Source organism: Xiphias gladius, chromosome 17 (genome assembly GCF_016859285.1).
Source record: "Xiphias gladius isolate SHS-SW01 ecotype Sanya breed wild chromosome 17, ASM1685928v1, whole genome shotgun sequence".
Classification (NCBI taxonomy): domain Eukaryota; kingdom Metazoa; phylum Chordata; class Actinopteri; order Istiophoriformes; family Xiphiidae; genus Xiphias; species Xiphias gladius.
Genome location: NC_053416.1, coordinates 27593864 through 27608667, shown reverse-complemented (window position 1 = coordinate 27608667; position 14804 = coordinate 27593864). Strand labels below are relative to the sequence as shown.

The following is a 14804-nucleotide window of genomic DNA, read 5'->3' as shown; positions in this document are numbered from 1 at the left end:
ACACACACTGCTTCAATTATTATTAGTATTATTATTATTATTATAATATTTAGACTTTGATTATTAGTAGCCCTATTATTATAATTATCAGTTTTATTATTCTCATTATTATTATTATTGTTAAACACCTATTATTATTATTATATACCTGCATTGTGCTATGTTGTCTTTCCTCCATCCTGGGGAAGTATACCCCTTTTTTGTGGGGGAGAATTTATGGATATAAGATAGCTTTGTGAAGGAATTCTCTTATTTCAGGATATTTGGTGCACTCAGCATAGAAGTGGAGCTCTTTCGGGCGTTTGCAGATCACAGTGAGAACACAGGCTGTCCTCTCTTGGTAGCGAGTTTGTGTGTGTAGGCCACAGACATGGCCAAGTTGTGGTCACTGAGTCTTGATTAATTTGTATCACTATTCCTTCAGTCACCCCCCTGTATATCTTATCTTTGTCCTTCTCCTTCGCTCAAGTATTTTATCTTGTGTCCCCTAACTTTTGTGCAGGTCATAATACAAGTTGATTCCAAAATAGCAGTTACATTGCAACATGGATGGGATTTTACCAATTACACGTTATGATGTTGATGGGGGAATGATGTGACGAAATTGTTTTTACGACAGTTCAGATCGAAAGTCGGCCCAGGATGCCGGTGTGTTTGCGGACTTCGGCATGGGCCCTCACTCCTTGGATATTTCTTTGCAGGAAGAGACGGTTCGTCCTCTGGTCTACCAAGGCAGCGTACCATTCAAACTACATTAGAGTTTTGCTAGAAGACTTACCGGTTAGCCGATTAATAAACCTACTGACCGGACAGGCAACAGGCCCCGGCATTATCTCCAGATTCGGCTCCAGTTTTGACGCACAGGTGTCCAGAAGATTCAGCATGTCGTCCACCGCGATGTCCCAGAGAATGGTGTGGGTGGACCTGGAGGCAAGTCACAGGGCTAAAACCCGGCTTGTTGCTGTGTTGTTAATTTAATGCTACTGTATATAAGTTTGCTAACGTTACCTAAGGCTTTGCAAGGCTAACCAGAGGTAGTCGAAATGATGCTGATGTTCAAATGTGCAGTTCTCGGTCTAACGTCAGACGTGTGTATAACTAAGCCTTGTGTAAATGCTTGGGGACAATACATGACAGTAACGTTTAGCTAATATGGAAGACAACACCCGCCATGTAACTAACTTTACAAGCCACACCGGCGGATAGGTTAAAGACGTATCATGAATATGTTACGTCTACGTTATGTTTTCCTATAAACGCTGTTTTTTGGGTTTTTTTTTTTTTTGTGCTGGGCGAGTACAAAGACCCGGAAACAGTATCGCTGCAGAATGCCTTTTTTAAAATGTGTAACATTTGTTTGTAAAAATTCACATATTTGTACATGAGGATTCCAATTCATAGGATATTACTGAAAAATGATGTGAACAATCCGGCAGACATAACACCTCATGGATGAGAGCAACATCTTTAAAGTCCAACTAATTGTCTGCTTCAGCACACGTGTGCTCTGTAAATCACTTTTATTGAGTTCTTGTGTGAGGGGGAAAAAAAAATCAGACACCATAAGGGGGAAATTTTATATTTTATGTTTTTTGGTTTCATAACATTGCTCTGTATTGTATTAATTTGATTGAATACTGTTCCTCTAGCTGTCTATATAGAGGAAGACCTTATTTTGATACAGCCTATCAAATGTTGAATAAAAAGTATTAATATCAGCGTTTTATTATAGGTGTATACTGGCTACACTGATCCAGACAGCAGCCCGCTACATGAACAAACACACCTTCTCCAGCACCATAGCTCATTGAATGACTGACCAAACAAATATCCACTGTGGAAAAGCGCAGTCAGTAATGTCAGTTTGCAGGCTAGATGGTTAATTAGCAGCAGTTAAACATTAGCTAAAAATGTCACTTAAGTCTGGTTAGATGCTGTTGTGATCCTACCTCTTCGAAATGCTACAACATGCGGCCTCCCCATGATATGTAGCTACAGCGCAAGTTTGTTTACTTTTATTCTTGCTCCAATCATATAACACCAACACTCGAACGTTTCATTCAAAATAACAAATCTTTTGGGTGAAAGAACTGAACTAAATCACTTCCTTAAACGATCTGTTAATTACTCAGTTCATTTGAGGTCTCAGTCAGTTGTGAGCGAATGTGCAGGGATATACTCATTCACTCCCTGAGTGACTGATTTAAGTCATTCTCACAGGGATACACTCATGTTTACTGATTTGTTCACTGAACATACTACACAGTGAATGTGAGTCCTGAGGGATAGTCAGCGGCTCCTTAGACTGTCTCAGATCTATTCCCTGCAAGGGAACGGTGCATGTTCAGTGATTCTTTCACTGAATGTACTACAAATCCTTATTGTGGTACCGTACAGTGCAATTAAAAAGACTTAAAACTCTTAAAAAACTTAAAACTTAAAAACCGGCATTCATCTTCAATATTCAGTCAGGAAACTTTTAAATATCAAAAATTATAAACAGAGTTTGGCATGTTTGTCAAAGTGACAGCACTTCCGGTTCTGGATGCAGGGATACTGAGGAATATACACTGTTCAGCTGTGTTTCTGTTCAGTGAGTGGGACTAAGCAGTCGGAGCTCCGGTAAAGCATTGAACTACTTGGTGAACAAATCTTTTTTTAATTAACTGATTCTGGTGATATGGGTCACTGAAAAAGAACTGCTTTGCTTTTCAGTAACTCTGGTGGCCTGCCAGCTGCTGTCCTTCCTGTCACCTCCAGAAAGGAGTGTTTCTGAAATTTCCCTAAAGACCATTTTCTTCCATTTAATAATACAAAACTATTAACAATACATTTAAAAACACATCAACATTATTTTAGACTGCAGAAAGGGATAAATAAATTTGATTTAGTTGGATTTTACGATAAAGACAGTAAGTCCAGTTGCCTTTTAATTTGGTGCTTTTAGACATCACACATGTGGTCCATTAACCAGCATTTATTTCACTCCTACCCCAACAGTCAACTACAGTGTCAAAAAATTTCACATTAGATGAAACAGTAATGTGTGAGATCAATTTATGGTTGGTTTGAATGGCACCCATACGGAATCTGCTACCTGTTTAATTTTTGTTTGTTTGTTACTCATGCTTGTTCATCAAATTGTCTGAATGGCACAGTCTGGCATGGTGGTTACTGGATAATATATGCTGCCTGCATGCAAAAATGGCACATGTGGGCCTTTGTTAGAGAACTAAATCTCTGTTTTTTTTTTTTTTTTTTTTTTTTTTTTTAGATGACAGGTCTCAACATTGAGAAGGACCAGATCATTGAAATGGCATGCATCATCACAGACTCTGACCTGAACATTTTGGCTGAGGTAATATAAACCTAAACACCACTGGACTACCTCTTGTGTTCTATCTGTCTTGTGACTTAAACTCATGAGTCCTCTGTTGGCAGGGGCCCAACTTAATAATCAACCAGCCAGACGAATTGCTGGAAGGGATGTCAGATTGGTGTAAAGAGCATCATGGAAAGGTAAGGAATCTATATAGTCAGGGGCTTGAAGATAAATTGATAGAAAATCACATAAGGCAGAAAATGATTTTTGCACAGCTCTCTATGAGTTGCAGATTTCAACCATTTTGCGATTTTGGCCACACTCCAGTCAGTGATGTCAAACAACTGACAGTAAACACGGATTTCGACAACAAAGTGTAGTGCAACACACTTTTCTATCACAGTTCCAAGGACTTGTCTGTTCATCCACGCACCCATCCATCATCCATACCAGCTTACTCATGTCTAGAGTCTCGGGGGGCTGCAGGGTAGCTCATTCAATTCAATGAGTAGAATGCAAAGAAAACCATGTTCAGGTTGCCAGTCTATTGCAGGGCTAATGCACAGTGCTAACAATCCCAACTAGGGCAGCCGATATTGCTAACTGATAACAAGGGATTCTTTATTTTGTGGGACTGTGAATGTTGTTTTCTTCTTAAAACAAATACCACATGTTTGAGTTTTCATTGTGACAGATTTCAGTAAAATGCAAGTTAACACTCATTTAGGCATGTGACTACTGAACCACAGTATCATGATGTGAGAATCTGTCATGTCATTACAATCTATCAGTTGGCTGATTGGTATTGTTAAAATGTGTAGCCAGTCTACGCCGCAACTAGTGCGAATGTTTTTTTTCTTTTTTCTTTTTTTTCTTTGATTAACCCAAACAAACCAACTCACTGTAACTGCAATTTAAAGTGTCTTTTTTAGGCTTCAAATTTATTTTCATTCTTTCTATGGGTGAAACTACAGTGATTGTGTAGTGGGCTCTACCCATGGGGAATTTTTTATTTTGATCATATTTGAGTAGTTTAACCTCCAAATATTTGTGTTAACTGAAATACAGATATTTGGTGGATATGGTGTCCTATATGAATATAGATCATTTACTTTTCTCCATATCAAATATAAATACTTTGGAAAGGGTGTTTTTGGCCACACGGTGGAGCAAGAAACTAACTTTAACACACTGCTTCTGAACTTAATCTTTTCAGAATTGTAAAGCAACAGATCTCAGTTTTCTAATCAATAGTCCCAGCACATAACCCCCGGTAAATCCACTGATCCACATTTTGAAATTTTTGTTTGTCTATGGATTAAACAACCAGGATACAAAGTGTTGATTAATTAGTTTTAGACATTTTGGAAGGTGTAAGCTGAGCTAATCATCTCATCACCTCGTTTTCAACCTTTACTAGTAGTAGAGCAGTTCTTCTATGAGGGTCTTCCCCGTTTTATTTATCTTGTGCACATGCACGAGGACATACATGCGTGCTATCGGGTGACGCAATACACATTCATACCAGCAACGGCAGAGAAGAAGACTGTCAGTAAGTAAAAATGGATGTAAACGGTACTGGATTTAAAATTCTCAAAAATTCGGCTTTGCAAATGTTTTATAAGGAAGGATATTCATCTAACATATTTGTCAGAGTTCAAGGATACAAACAGTGTATTTTGGTGAGTTAACGGTGAATGTAAACATAACTTTTGTTCGTTTACAAGAAACCTCTACAGGGAACTTTTAACGTACAGACATGAGAGTGGTATTGAGTTGAATTTCTTATCTCACCACTCTTGGCAAGGAAGTAGATATGGCGTTTAAGTGTTTTACTGGGGAAGGAATCGGACTCAGCAGGTTTTCAAGGAGAGAATGGGACTGACATAAAAGATTCTACAATAACTCACTAACATTACACGGGAAAACCGCATAAACAGTAATAGGGTGAAAATAATCTTGTATGCCATCTGACAAGAAGAGAAAAGAGACAGCACATAAAATCAATCATTTACAATTTAAATTTTCCATAAATGTATCAGATTTCAAGTTAATATGTAAAAGTACTAAGGTTATACAAGGCAATTAGTTAGCAGCTTACCTAGGACTTCTTTTTCTGTGCCAAATCCAAAACCTCCAAAATGGCTGAAAATGTCTTTTTAATATTTCAAGAAATAATGTTTTATTTAGTTTCTTTAACATATAATCTCTTGTAGCTAATGGCATACAAGTACTAAAAACCACAAAATTAGGGAATTATAATTTGGTATAGAACATGGAGGGGTAGATACATATGTATCCAAAAAAGTGTCTGAAATGTATCCAAACCTCTCCAAAAAAGGTATGAAACCAAGACAAGGAATGCCATTTATCAGCACCTCCATAAAACGCCATCTGTGCTTCAAAAATATTACTATAGCTACAGGTCTAAACCATGGAATTTCCGTATGTCTACTTAGAAAGGCAAAGGTATCACGGTTACAACACACTGCAAAATTCAGCTTTCATGACTTTAAAAGAAAGGGTTCACAAGTACACAATAGGCCATTACTCTTTTTTCCAATACCTACAACTCAAATCAGTCATTAGACATAAGGTCAACCATTCGTACTACCAGAAGAAATAGTTCACAACAACATGTCTATATTTTACAATCTTACCAACACTGATCTGACAATATCTTTCCCTATTAAAAAAGGGAGAAAGATTTATCCATATCACTAGATATAGACTCCCGCAAGAGAATCTGAACAAATAAACTTAATCTCCAACTAATTATCAAGGTAAATTAATAGAATACACCTCATCCTTAAAAAATGCAACAAATCAAGATTCAAGTCACTGCTCACTCATCATCATAGATGTTTACATCTACACAGTCTTTGCAAAACTTTTGAAGTAAATCACTGAAAAACTGTCCCTCATTTTGGGCTTCCGTATTCCCCGCGCATCACTTGCATATTAGGCTCCCCAAACACAATATTTTTTGCAACCGTTATAATAACTATGTACTTAATAATGTACACACACATTGTTTGGCTCTGTTTTTTTTTTGTTTTTGTTTTTTTTGTTATTGTTTTTATTTTTTTCTTCTGTTCCTTCTCATATAGTACACAAAAAAGGATGCTCAGGATGGTGCATGTAGTGTGACCTCCAACAGCCAGCTGGCCTGGGAGGGGCCAAGGAGTCTTTTACTTTTTTCTTTTATTTGGTGGTTTCACAGCCTGACAGTGAGATACAAAACAGCCTGAACAATGAATGTTCAAAGATGATCTGAATAACACAGAAGAATCTGATTTATTTTTTGTGACCAACAAATCAAGGATATCAGTTAGCATATTGAACCCACCTGAGCATATCTTAGCCGTTGAATTCTCATTTCTGTCCACCTACCTATAAAATTAATTGTTAGAGCAAGTCCTTACTGTACTTTAAGTCCATCTGCTATCCAGTTATCAATTCCTAAATTTTTTTAAACCTTGCGTATATTTTAGATTGCAAATCCTTCTAGATTTATTTCTTGAGATATTCAATTTCAATTCACTTTTATTTATATAGCGCCAAATCACAGTATAGCTATAACATAAAGATGTATAACAATAATGAAACTAATAATAAAAATAATTATAATATTAGGGTGACTAATAATACTAATAAACTTAAATATAATAATAGTAATGAAAATCGTAATATTTGAAGCGGTGGGTGTTGAGCAGGATCATGGGGGCAGTAGGTGGTTTGCTGTCACAGATCCAGACACTCTAGCAGCAGGGATAGAAATACCTGCAGAAAGCAACAGGAGGAGAGAGGAGAGAGACGAGAGAGCACAAAACTATTGGAGAGAGAAGAAGTCAAGTTAGTAACGAGCATGGATGCCATATGAATGCATACAGATGAAGAGGAGGAGACAGGAGCTCGGAGCATCATGGGAAGTCCCCCGGCAGTCTAGGCCTATAGCAGCATAACTAGGGGATGGTTCAACCCAACCCTGAGCCAGCCCTAACTGTAAGCTTAATCAAAAAGGAAGGTTTTAAGCCTACTCTGAAATGTGGGGAGGGTGTCTGCCTCCTGGACACAAATTGGAAGATGGTTCCACATTAGAGGAGCCTGATAACTGAGGGCTCTGCCTCCCATTCTGCTTTTGGAGACTCTAGGAACCACAAGCAAGCCTGCGTTCTGGGGGCACAGTGTTCTAGTGTTGTAATATGGTACTACAAACTCTTTCAGATATGACGGTTCCTGACCATTAAGGGCTTTGTAGTTGAGGAGGAGGATTTTAAATTCTAATCTGAATTTTATAGGGAGCCAATGCAGAGAAGCTAAGAAGAAATATTATCTCTTTTTCTAGTTCCTGTCAATACTCGTGCTGCAGCATTCTGGATCACCTGGAGAGTAGTGAAAGATTTGTTGGGACAGCCTGATAATGAAGAGTTTCAATAATGCAGCCTAGAAGAAAAAAAAAAAAAAAAGAATGGACTAGTTTTTCTGCATCTTCTTGAGACAGGTGTGCCTGACTTTAGAAAGTTACGTAGGTGAAAACAGGCAGCCCTTGAAGTTTGTTTTATGTGGGGGTTAAAGGATATATCCTGATTAAAGATAACTTCTAGATTCCTAACAGTGGTGCTGGAGGCCAGGGCAGTGCCATCTAGAGTAACTATATCATTAGATAAGATTTTTATGTTATAGTTATTTATTCGTTATTTATTCATTATCAATTTCACATCTAGTTTTTGAAGTTTATAGCTTTTGAATGTTTTTAGCTTTGTGATCAACAAGAACTTTCTTTATTTCCTATCTACTGTGTGTGTTAGTCTTTCATTATTTTAATTTCTATCCCACCTTGTTTTTTAACCACTCTCCCTTACTGCTCCTCTACACTTGCGTACACACACAGATTTAAACACACTTTTAACCCTACATAGCAGACTGCTTTGCTCCTTTTCTAATAAACACACCCCACATGAATACAAGAACTAAAGTAAATTGTTCATGTCAGTTTCAATTCATACTCAACCCTAATCTCTTTTTTGCTGTTGCCACTGTATGTACTCAGCACATGCTTTGCCCTGTCATGCCAAACTTGTCAGGTTACCCATTGTTTTATGTTCTGTCACCTCACAGAATAGTTATGTCTACTAATTAAAGAAAAGAAGTGTGTAAGAGAAGGCGTGTGTTAAGTGTTATGGTATCTAAATAGCCAGTGTAATTGTGTCTCAGTCAGGACTGACCCAGGCTGTACGGGACAGTAAAATCACCCTGGAACAAGCAGAGTATGAGTTTCTGTCCTTTGTCAGACAGCACACCCCACCCGGGCAATGTCCCCTTGCTGGTGAGTTACTTTTTAGCACCAGCAGCAGATCTGTGAGATTATTCAAATGCTTTGGCTCCTGCAGTCATGTCTTATGCTTTCTCTTCCTGCAGGTAACTCTGTGCATGCGGACAAAAGGTTCCTGGACAAGCACATGCCACAGTTTATGTACCACCTTCATTACAGAATCATTGACGTTAGCACCATCAAGGAGCTTTGCAGGCCAGTGTTTGTGTGTCTGTGGAGTGTCTGAGAGTTGGTGTACTGTTGTGCAAAGCTTTGACATTCTTTGTAATGATGCCTTGTTCAGTGAGTGCCCTGTTTTGTTCAGACAAGATTTTATCAAAAGCTCTAAAAAAGTATTTGAATAATTGCTCACATTTCTCCCTCACCTGTCCTCTGTTCCATGATATGGAAACATTTCACACTGTATAAACACATTATATTTTTTCTATTTTTTTTTTTTTTTTTTCCTATTTAGCATGTCTAATGGGTAGTTTCCTTACTCATCTCATTAAGGCCTTGTTACTCAAGCCGCACTGATAATCTTCTCGGCCAATCACCTTTTAGTATGTCAAAGGCCCAGTTTTAATAATGCATTGCTGAGCAGGTTTTGTAAATCCGTGATTAGAGAGGTTCTACTTGTTAGTACATCAAAAGAAATCAAAAATAGTAGAGCATTCTCAGTGTGACTATATATGATAAGTTTAATGCACAAGGAGATTAATTTGGGTTTGTTTTTGTTCTGTACAAACTTTCAGACGATGGTTTCCAGAGGAATACAAGATGGTACCTCACAAGAAAGCCACCCACAGGTAAACAATAAGAAAAACACCGTTGTACAGTTGTATGCGAAAGTTTGGCCTCTCTTGGGCAAATTACATATTGTTTTGATTTTTGGAGTGAAAAGAAGTAAATACAACCCCTGGAGCAAAAAGACTTTTTTTAAAAAATTAATCTTTCCTCAAATATTATAATACTGTTACTTTTTTATTTCATGAAATTAAAAAATAAATAGATAAATAAAAATAAACTAATTGTGGCATATGCAAAAATTTGGGTACTACTCTTGTAAAGTCTCCGAACTTCAATAACTCATTAGGGCTTACGTGACTCGATAGGCTTTGTAAACAGGTCAAGAGTTGTCCCGCAGTGCGTTTACATGTACATACAAAATACAGCAAAACTGAGTACACCCCTGGTCAATATCACAAAAATGTTAAGTAATTTACACATCTTGTTAATTTAATACATTTTTTTTTTGTTTTTAGCCAAAGCCCAAAATGAATGAAGCCAGTTCATTTGAAAAAACAGAAATGTTTGACTAATTAAAGCATAATGAAAGGTTTTTATCTAAGAACCAACTGCAGCAAGAGTCACTGTACCCTTCATTAGTGAGGGTCCATTCTTTTATTTATTTTTTTAAATAGTTAGTTTTTGATGACAGATTTGATCCTCCTAAGCATGGATGATAGCAGTCTTGCAAAAATCTGTGGATGTTCTGCCATTCTTCACAGATTATTTATTTTAGCTGCTCTTTGCTGGAGGGTTTTTGTTGCGCCACCTTCTGCTTTAATATACTATATAGGTGTTCTATTGCATTCAAGTCAGGGGAAACACTTTGCCAGGTCAGAATTTTCATTGTCATGTTGAAAAAATCCTTCCATCAAGCTTCTTGAGGCTCAGAGTCCTCTTTTATTTCGGTATATGGGTATACAAACTTCTATTCAAAATGCCATCTATAAATGTTATCTTCTCTACACCTTTTGCACTCATGCAGTCCAATATCAGGAAATTCTCACCTCCATGTTTCACAGTCGGCACGATGCAGTCAATGTGGTAGTCCTGGCCAGGTCCATGCCAAACATGCTGGACCCCATCTGATCCAAACAAATTTATTTGAGGAATGTTCTGCCAGCATTCAGGCCTCTTTTCATGTTCTTTGGCAAAGTTTCATCTTGCAGTTTTTGGGTAAGGGTTCTGCTTTTGGATGCTGTCCATAGAGGTCACTTCATGCAATGTCCTTCTCACCGTCTAAACAGTCACTGAAACCAGGCTGATTTGGTAAATGTTAGACACAGGTAAGCGTACATTAAGGAGTCATCTCTCTTTTATTTAAAGTTGGGGTGTGTGTAAATGGCTTATGAGGTCAGGACTTCTGGAGAGCTGTGTGTAGTCACCGAGGCTAAGCTAGCTGTAGGATGGTCAGTATACCTCCATATTGCAGGTCTGCCTGCTTGTTAAACTGCAGTCTCTTGTTTTATGTTTCTGCAGATGCTAAATATAAAAGATGCAGCATGTGAGTGTGGAGGATTTGGAGTTGTGTAAAGGCACCTTTAATGGAGTTGACAGCCGAATAACGAGCAATGTTACACATTGTAGTAGTTAGTAATGTAGTTACTTTTTCTCATTGAGTAATGACTAATTGATTGCAGTTTTTGAGTAACTTTCCCAGCAATGGTCACCAAAGTAACTGCTGAGATCTTTGTACGTGGTGACACCACTACAACAAAGTCAGACAGGGCAAAACACAGGCAGTCAGACAAAACTGTCCACAACTAGAATAAGCACAGGAGGTCAAAGCAGAAGCAGGTTGTGTACACTATGATAGATGTTTACAATGGACAGTTTGGGTAATAATGTTACAGTTCAGCTTTGTTTTCTATTAAAAATAAATTAAAATAATATTTGTTTAAACCTGTCTGGTCATGTTTCTTGCCTCATCAGACTTATTTTTAGTGAAATTTCCATGCTCAGTAATTAACTGGGTAAGTACATTGTTAATCAACAGAACTGATAGCAAAACCTACAAAAATGAGATCCAAGTTGAAATTAAGCAAAAATATTCTTTAAGTTTGGTCTGTAGTCACTTTTGAGGTTCAGAGGAATATGCATTATACAAGGAAATACAGCTAAAACTGTGGTTTTCTCCTTCAGAGCCTTGGATGATATACGGGAGAGCATTAAAGAGCTGCAGTACTACAGAGCCAACATCTTCAAAGCATCAACGGAGGAGAAGAAGCGCAAGATTATAGAAAATGGCGGCGGCAGCAACAAAAGTTAGCAAGCATGAATGAAAGTATTCAGCCCTCAGTGTTGTGTTGCTGAATTTCTTGAAGAAAGCAGTTTCATTATTCAGTGGGATTTAAGTGATTGTCTTCATTGATTTTAGTTTCTGTTCATATCTAGCTGTCCAATGATCCTTTGATCCAGTATTGTTCAAAAGTTGGACATAGAGGTTTCATCAAAGGGAGCAAGATTCTTGTAACAGTTTCTTTAAAAGAAACTTTTTTTTCCCCAAGTTTAAAAGAGTAATATTTGAAAGTAACCTTTGGTAGTCTGCAGTTTTGTATTATCTAGACATCTTTAGTCGGGGTTTGACTTGAATTTTCCCAAATGAACTCAGTGGTCCCTGAGAACACAGTCTAGTCCAGTGCACCCTTGGCACCTTTATCTACCAAATACCACACATACTGAATGCAACAGTGTGTGTCACGTGTCGTGAGTTCACACAGGGAGTTGCACACAGAAGTACAAACAAATATAACTATGTATATAAGTATGTGTAGTAAATATATTTTCTGAATGTGGTGTTGATTGAAAACTACTGTCTCAAAGGGCAATGCGTGAAATTAAATGTTGAGGTAGCTCACAATTGGAATATTAAACATTTAACACAATGAGATGACATCAAAAACCATTTTGGCTTCTCGCTATTAAGTCTGCAAATTACAGTATGTACAGTAGCTTTTTAAAGCTGAGGTGTGTTTGCCAGTATGAAAACATGTATCACATACATAAATAAATTTTAATCACTGTTATTACAAAATGGTAGACTACATTACTTTATTTTTTTACTAACAACCAGAAAAGTAAACTATAAAATAATAAATGGTGTATAGAGTATACAGTAGTGTGAGATGGACACAGCATTAGAGCCATAGCATCAACACTAGAAGGTATTGTGCAACTTGGAATGGTATGAAGTACAGCACAGTGTCTTCCCCTATTTGACAGCAAGGTAGAAATGAAAAGAAACTGTAGAATGTTTTTGATGAAGACGGATGAAACCTATAAGCTATTAAAATGAATTCATAATTTATAATGATGCAGAAGTATGATTCAGAAGTTAAGATGAACACAAGTGATCATCAAAACCATTGTTTGGTTAACACCAAAGGATCAAGTTCAAGAGCTTAGTTCATGTTGTACTCATGATCATTTTTTCACAGACACAAAGTGTAAAGTATTAATAGGTATAAATGTAAGAGATACTGTTCACTGTTCACACAGGATTACTTACGGTTGAATGCCAGGTCAAAGGAATTTTATTCCACCTTTCCTTCCTTTCAAAGCCCTATTTGCTCAAAGCTCTGGAATCATGTCTGTCAACTGATGGAAAAGATAGAATTTATTTAGAATTCACATAAAACCTGATACTGTTTTATCTGGGATGAGCTAATATTCAGTGATTGCCTGAGATTTGTTAAAAACTTGCTGGTCATTTCTCAAAGCATGTCAGTGCACAAAGAGTGAAGATGCCAAACGGTTTTTTGTGCTGGTTGACTGTTGTCAGGAAAAATTATTTCACAGTGATGTTGCATGCAGTCTTACATAAAGGCTTCTGTTCTTGGAGTTGTTCTTATACAAATGAAACAAATGCACACCTTCATATTGTGTTTTTGAGTGAGAGAGATTGAGAGAATGGGCCTTTGGAAAGCACAATATTTACAGCAGCTTCAGAAAAAGTATTCAGACCCCTTCATTTTTTGCACATTTTTTGGTTGTAGATTTAATTAAAAGTGAAAACATGTTTTTAGAAATTTTTGCAAATGAATTAAAAACTGAAATCTCATTCAAAAAAGCATTTAGACCCATAGTTCAGCTCTTTGTAGAAGCCCCTTGGACAGCAGTTAAAGCTACAAGTCTTCTTGGGTATGTCTCTACACTTCTGAAGCTCTGTTAGAGTAACCGTTGGGTTCTTGGTTACCCCCCGGTCAAGGCCCTTCCTGTACGATTACTCAGGTCCGGATGGCCAGCTCGAGGAGTTCTAGTGGTTCCACACTTCTTCCATTTTACAATTAATGATGCCACTGTGCTCCTGGGAAAACTCAAAAGCTTTATAAATGGTTTTATAACCTTGCCCTGAACTGTGCCCTGCTACAATTTTATCACAAAGGTTTACAGAGAGTTCCTGGGGCCATCATGGCTTAGTTTTTGTCCTGACATGCAGTGTGAATTGTGGGATGTTACACAAACACAGTTGTGTGTCTTTCTAAACTATGTCCAGTTTACTTGATTTGCCACAGGTAGACTCCAAACAAGTTCTGAACACTGTCAAGGATAATTAAGGCATACAAGATGCACCTGACCACAGTTTAGAGTGCAGCAGCAAAGGGTCTGAATACTTTTGTAAATGAGAGGTTTCAGTTTTTGATTTTTGATAAATTTGCAAACATTTCTAAAAACAAGTTTTCACTTTATTATGGGTTATTGAGTGTAGATTGATGAGCAAAAATAGAAAATTTATCAATTTACAATTAATTCTACAACACAAAGTGAGAAAAAAGTGAAGGGGTCTGTATATTTTCTGAAGCCACTGTTTAACCTTCTTCATGTGAATGCTCCCTGTTGACATTTTGAGGCCTCATCCAAGAGTCACATAGAACACAAATGTAAATATGGACAGCTCTGTAAAAGAGCAAAAAGTATTCAAAATCAGTGAGCTGACTGAACAGAAACAAACACACACACACACACACAGTATACAGTAAACACCACCTGTACCTCTCATACCAAATTGGATTTAATTTAAGTAGGGATTTTTGGAGAAAAAATTGGTGCTGCTGTGTTACATGGCATTACAACTTCTCCAGTCTTCATCCTACCTCAGCCACTCTCCACTACCATTTCTCTTTTCTTTTCAAATACAAATCGATGGGGTAGCAGATTGCTTTTGCTTTTCACTCACAGACACACACATACACACTGAATGAACATGTGACAGCCCTCAGACTCAACATCAGCTCCCAGATTTAAGTTAAACTGACAAGGCAAGTCATGAAAGGGAAGGCGCCTGTGCTGACCCATCTTCTAAGTAAGGGAAAAGATGTGTAGATGGATAGAAAATGTTCTGACCCGGACTGTGTGCATCCTTGCTGTGGTGTGAAAACT

General features: G+C 37.5%; 1 protein-coding gene across 1 annotated transcript; it reads left to right on the top strand.

Annotated features, from left to right (window-relative positions):
- Positions 1 to 594: 594 nt before the first annotated feature.
- On the top strand, positions 595 to 12451 carry smfn (small fragment nuclease; the record flags this gene model as incomplete). Its single annotated transcript, XM_040151117.1, has 7 exons — positions 595 to 930; positions 3275 to 3358; positions 3442 to 3519; positions 8540 to 8651; positions 8744 to 8852; positions 9392 to 9445; positions 11568 to 12451. Coding segments are annotated over 7 exons (900 nt in total), but the record flags the coding sequence as incomplete, so codon positions are not given.
- Between the last annotated feature and the right edge of the window lie 2353 nt (positions 12452 to 14804).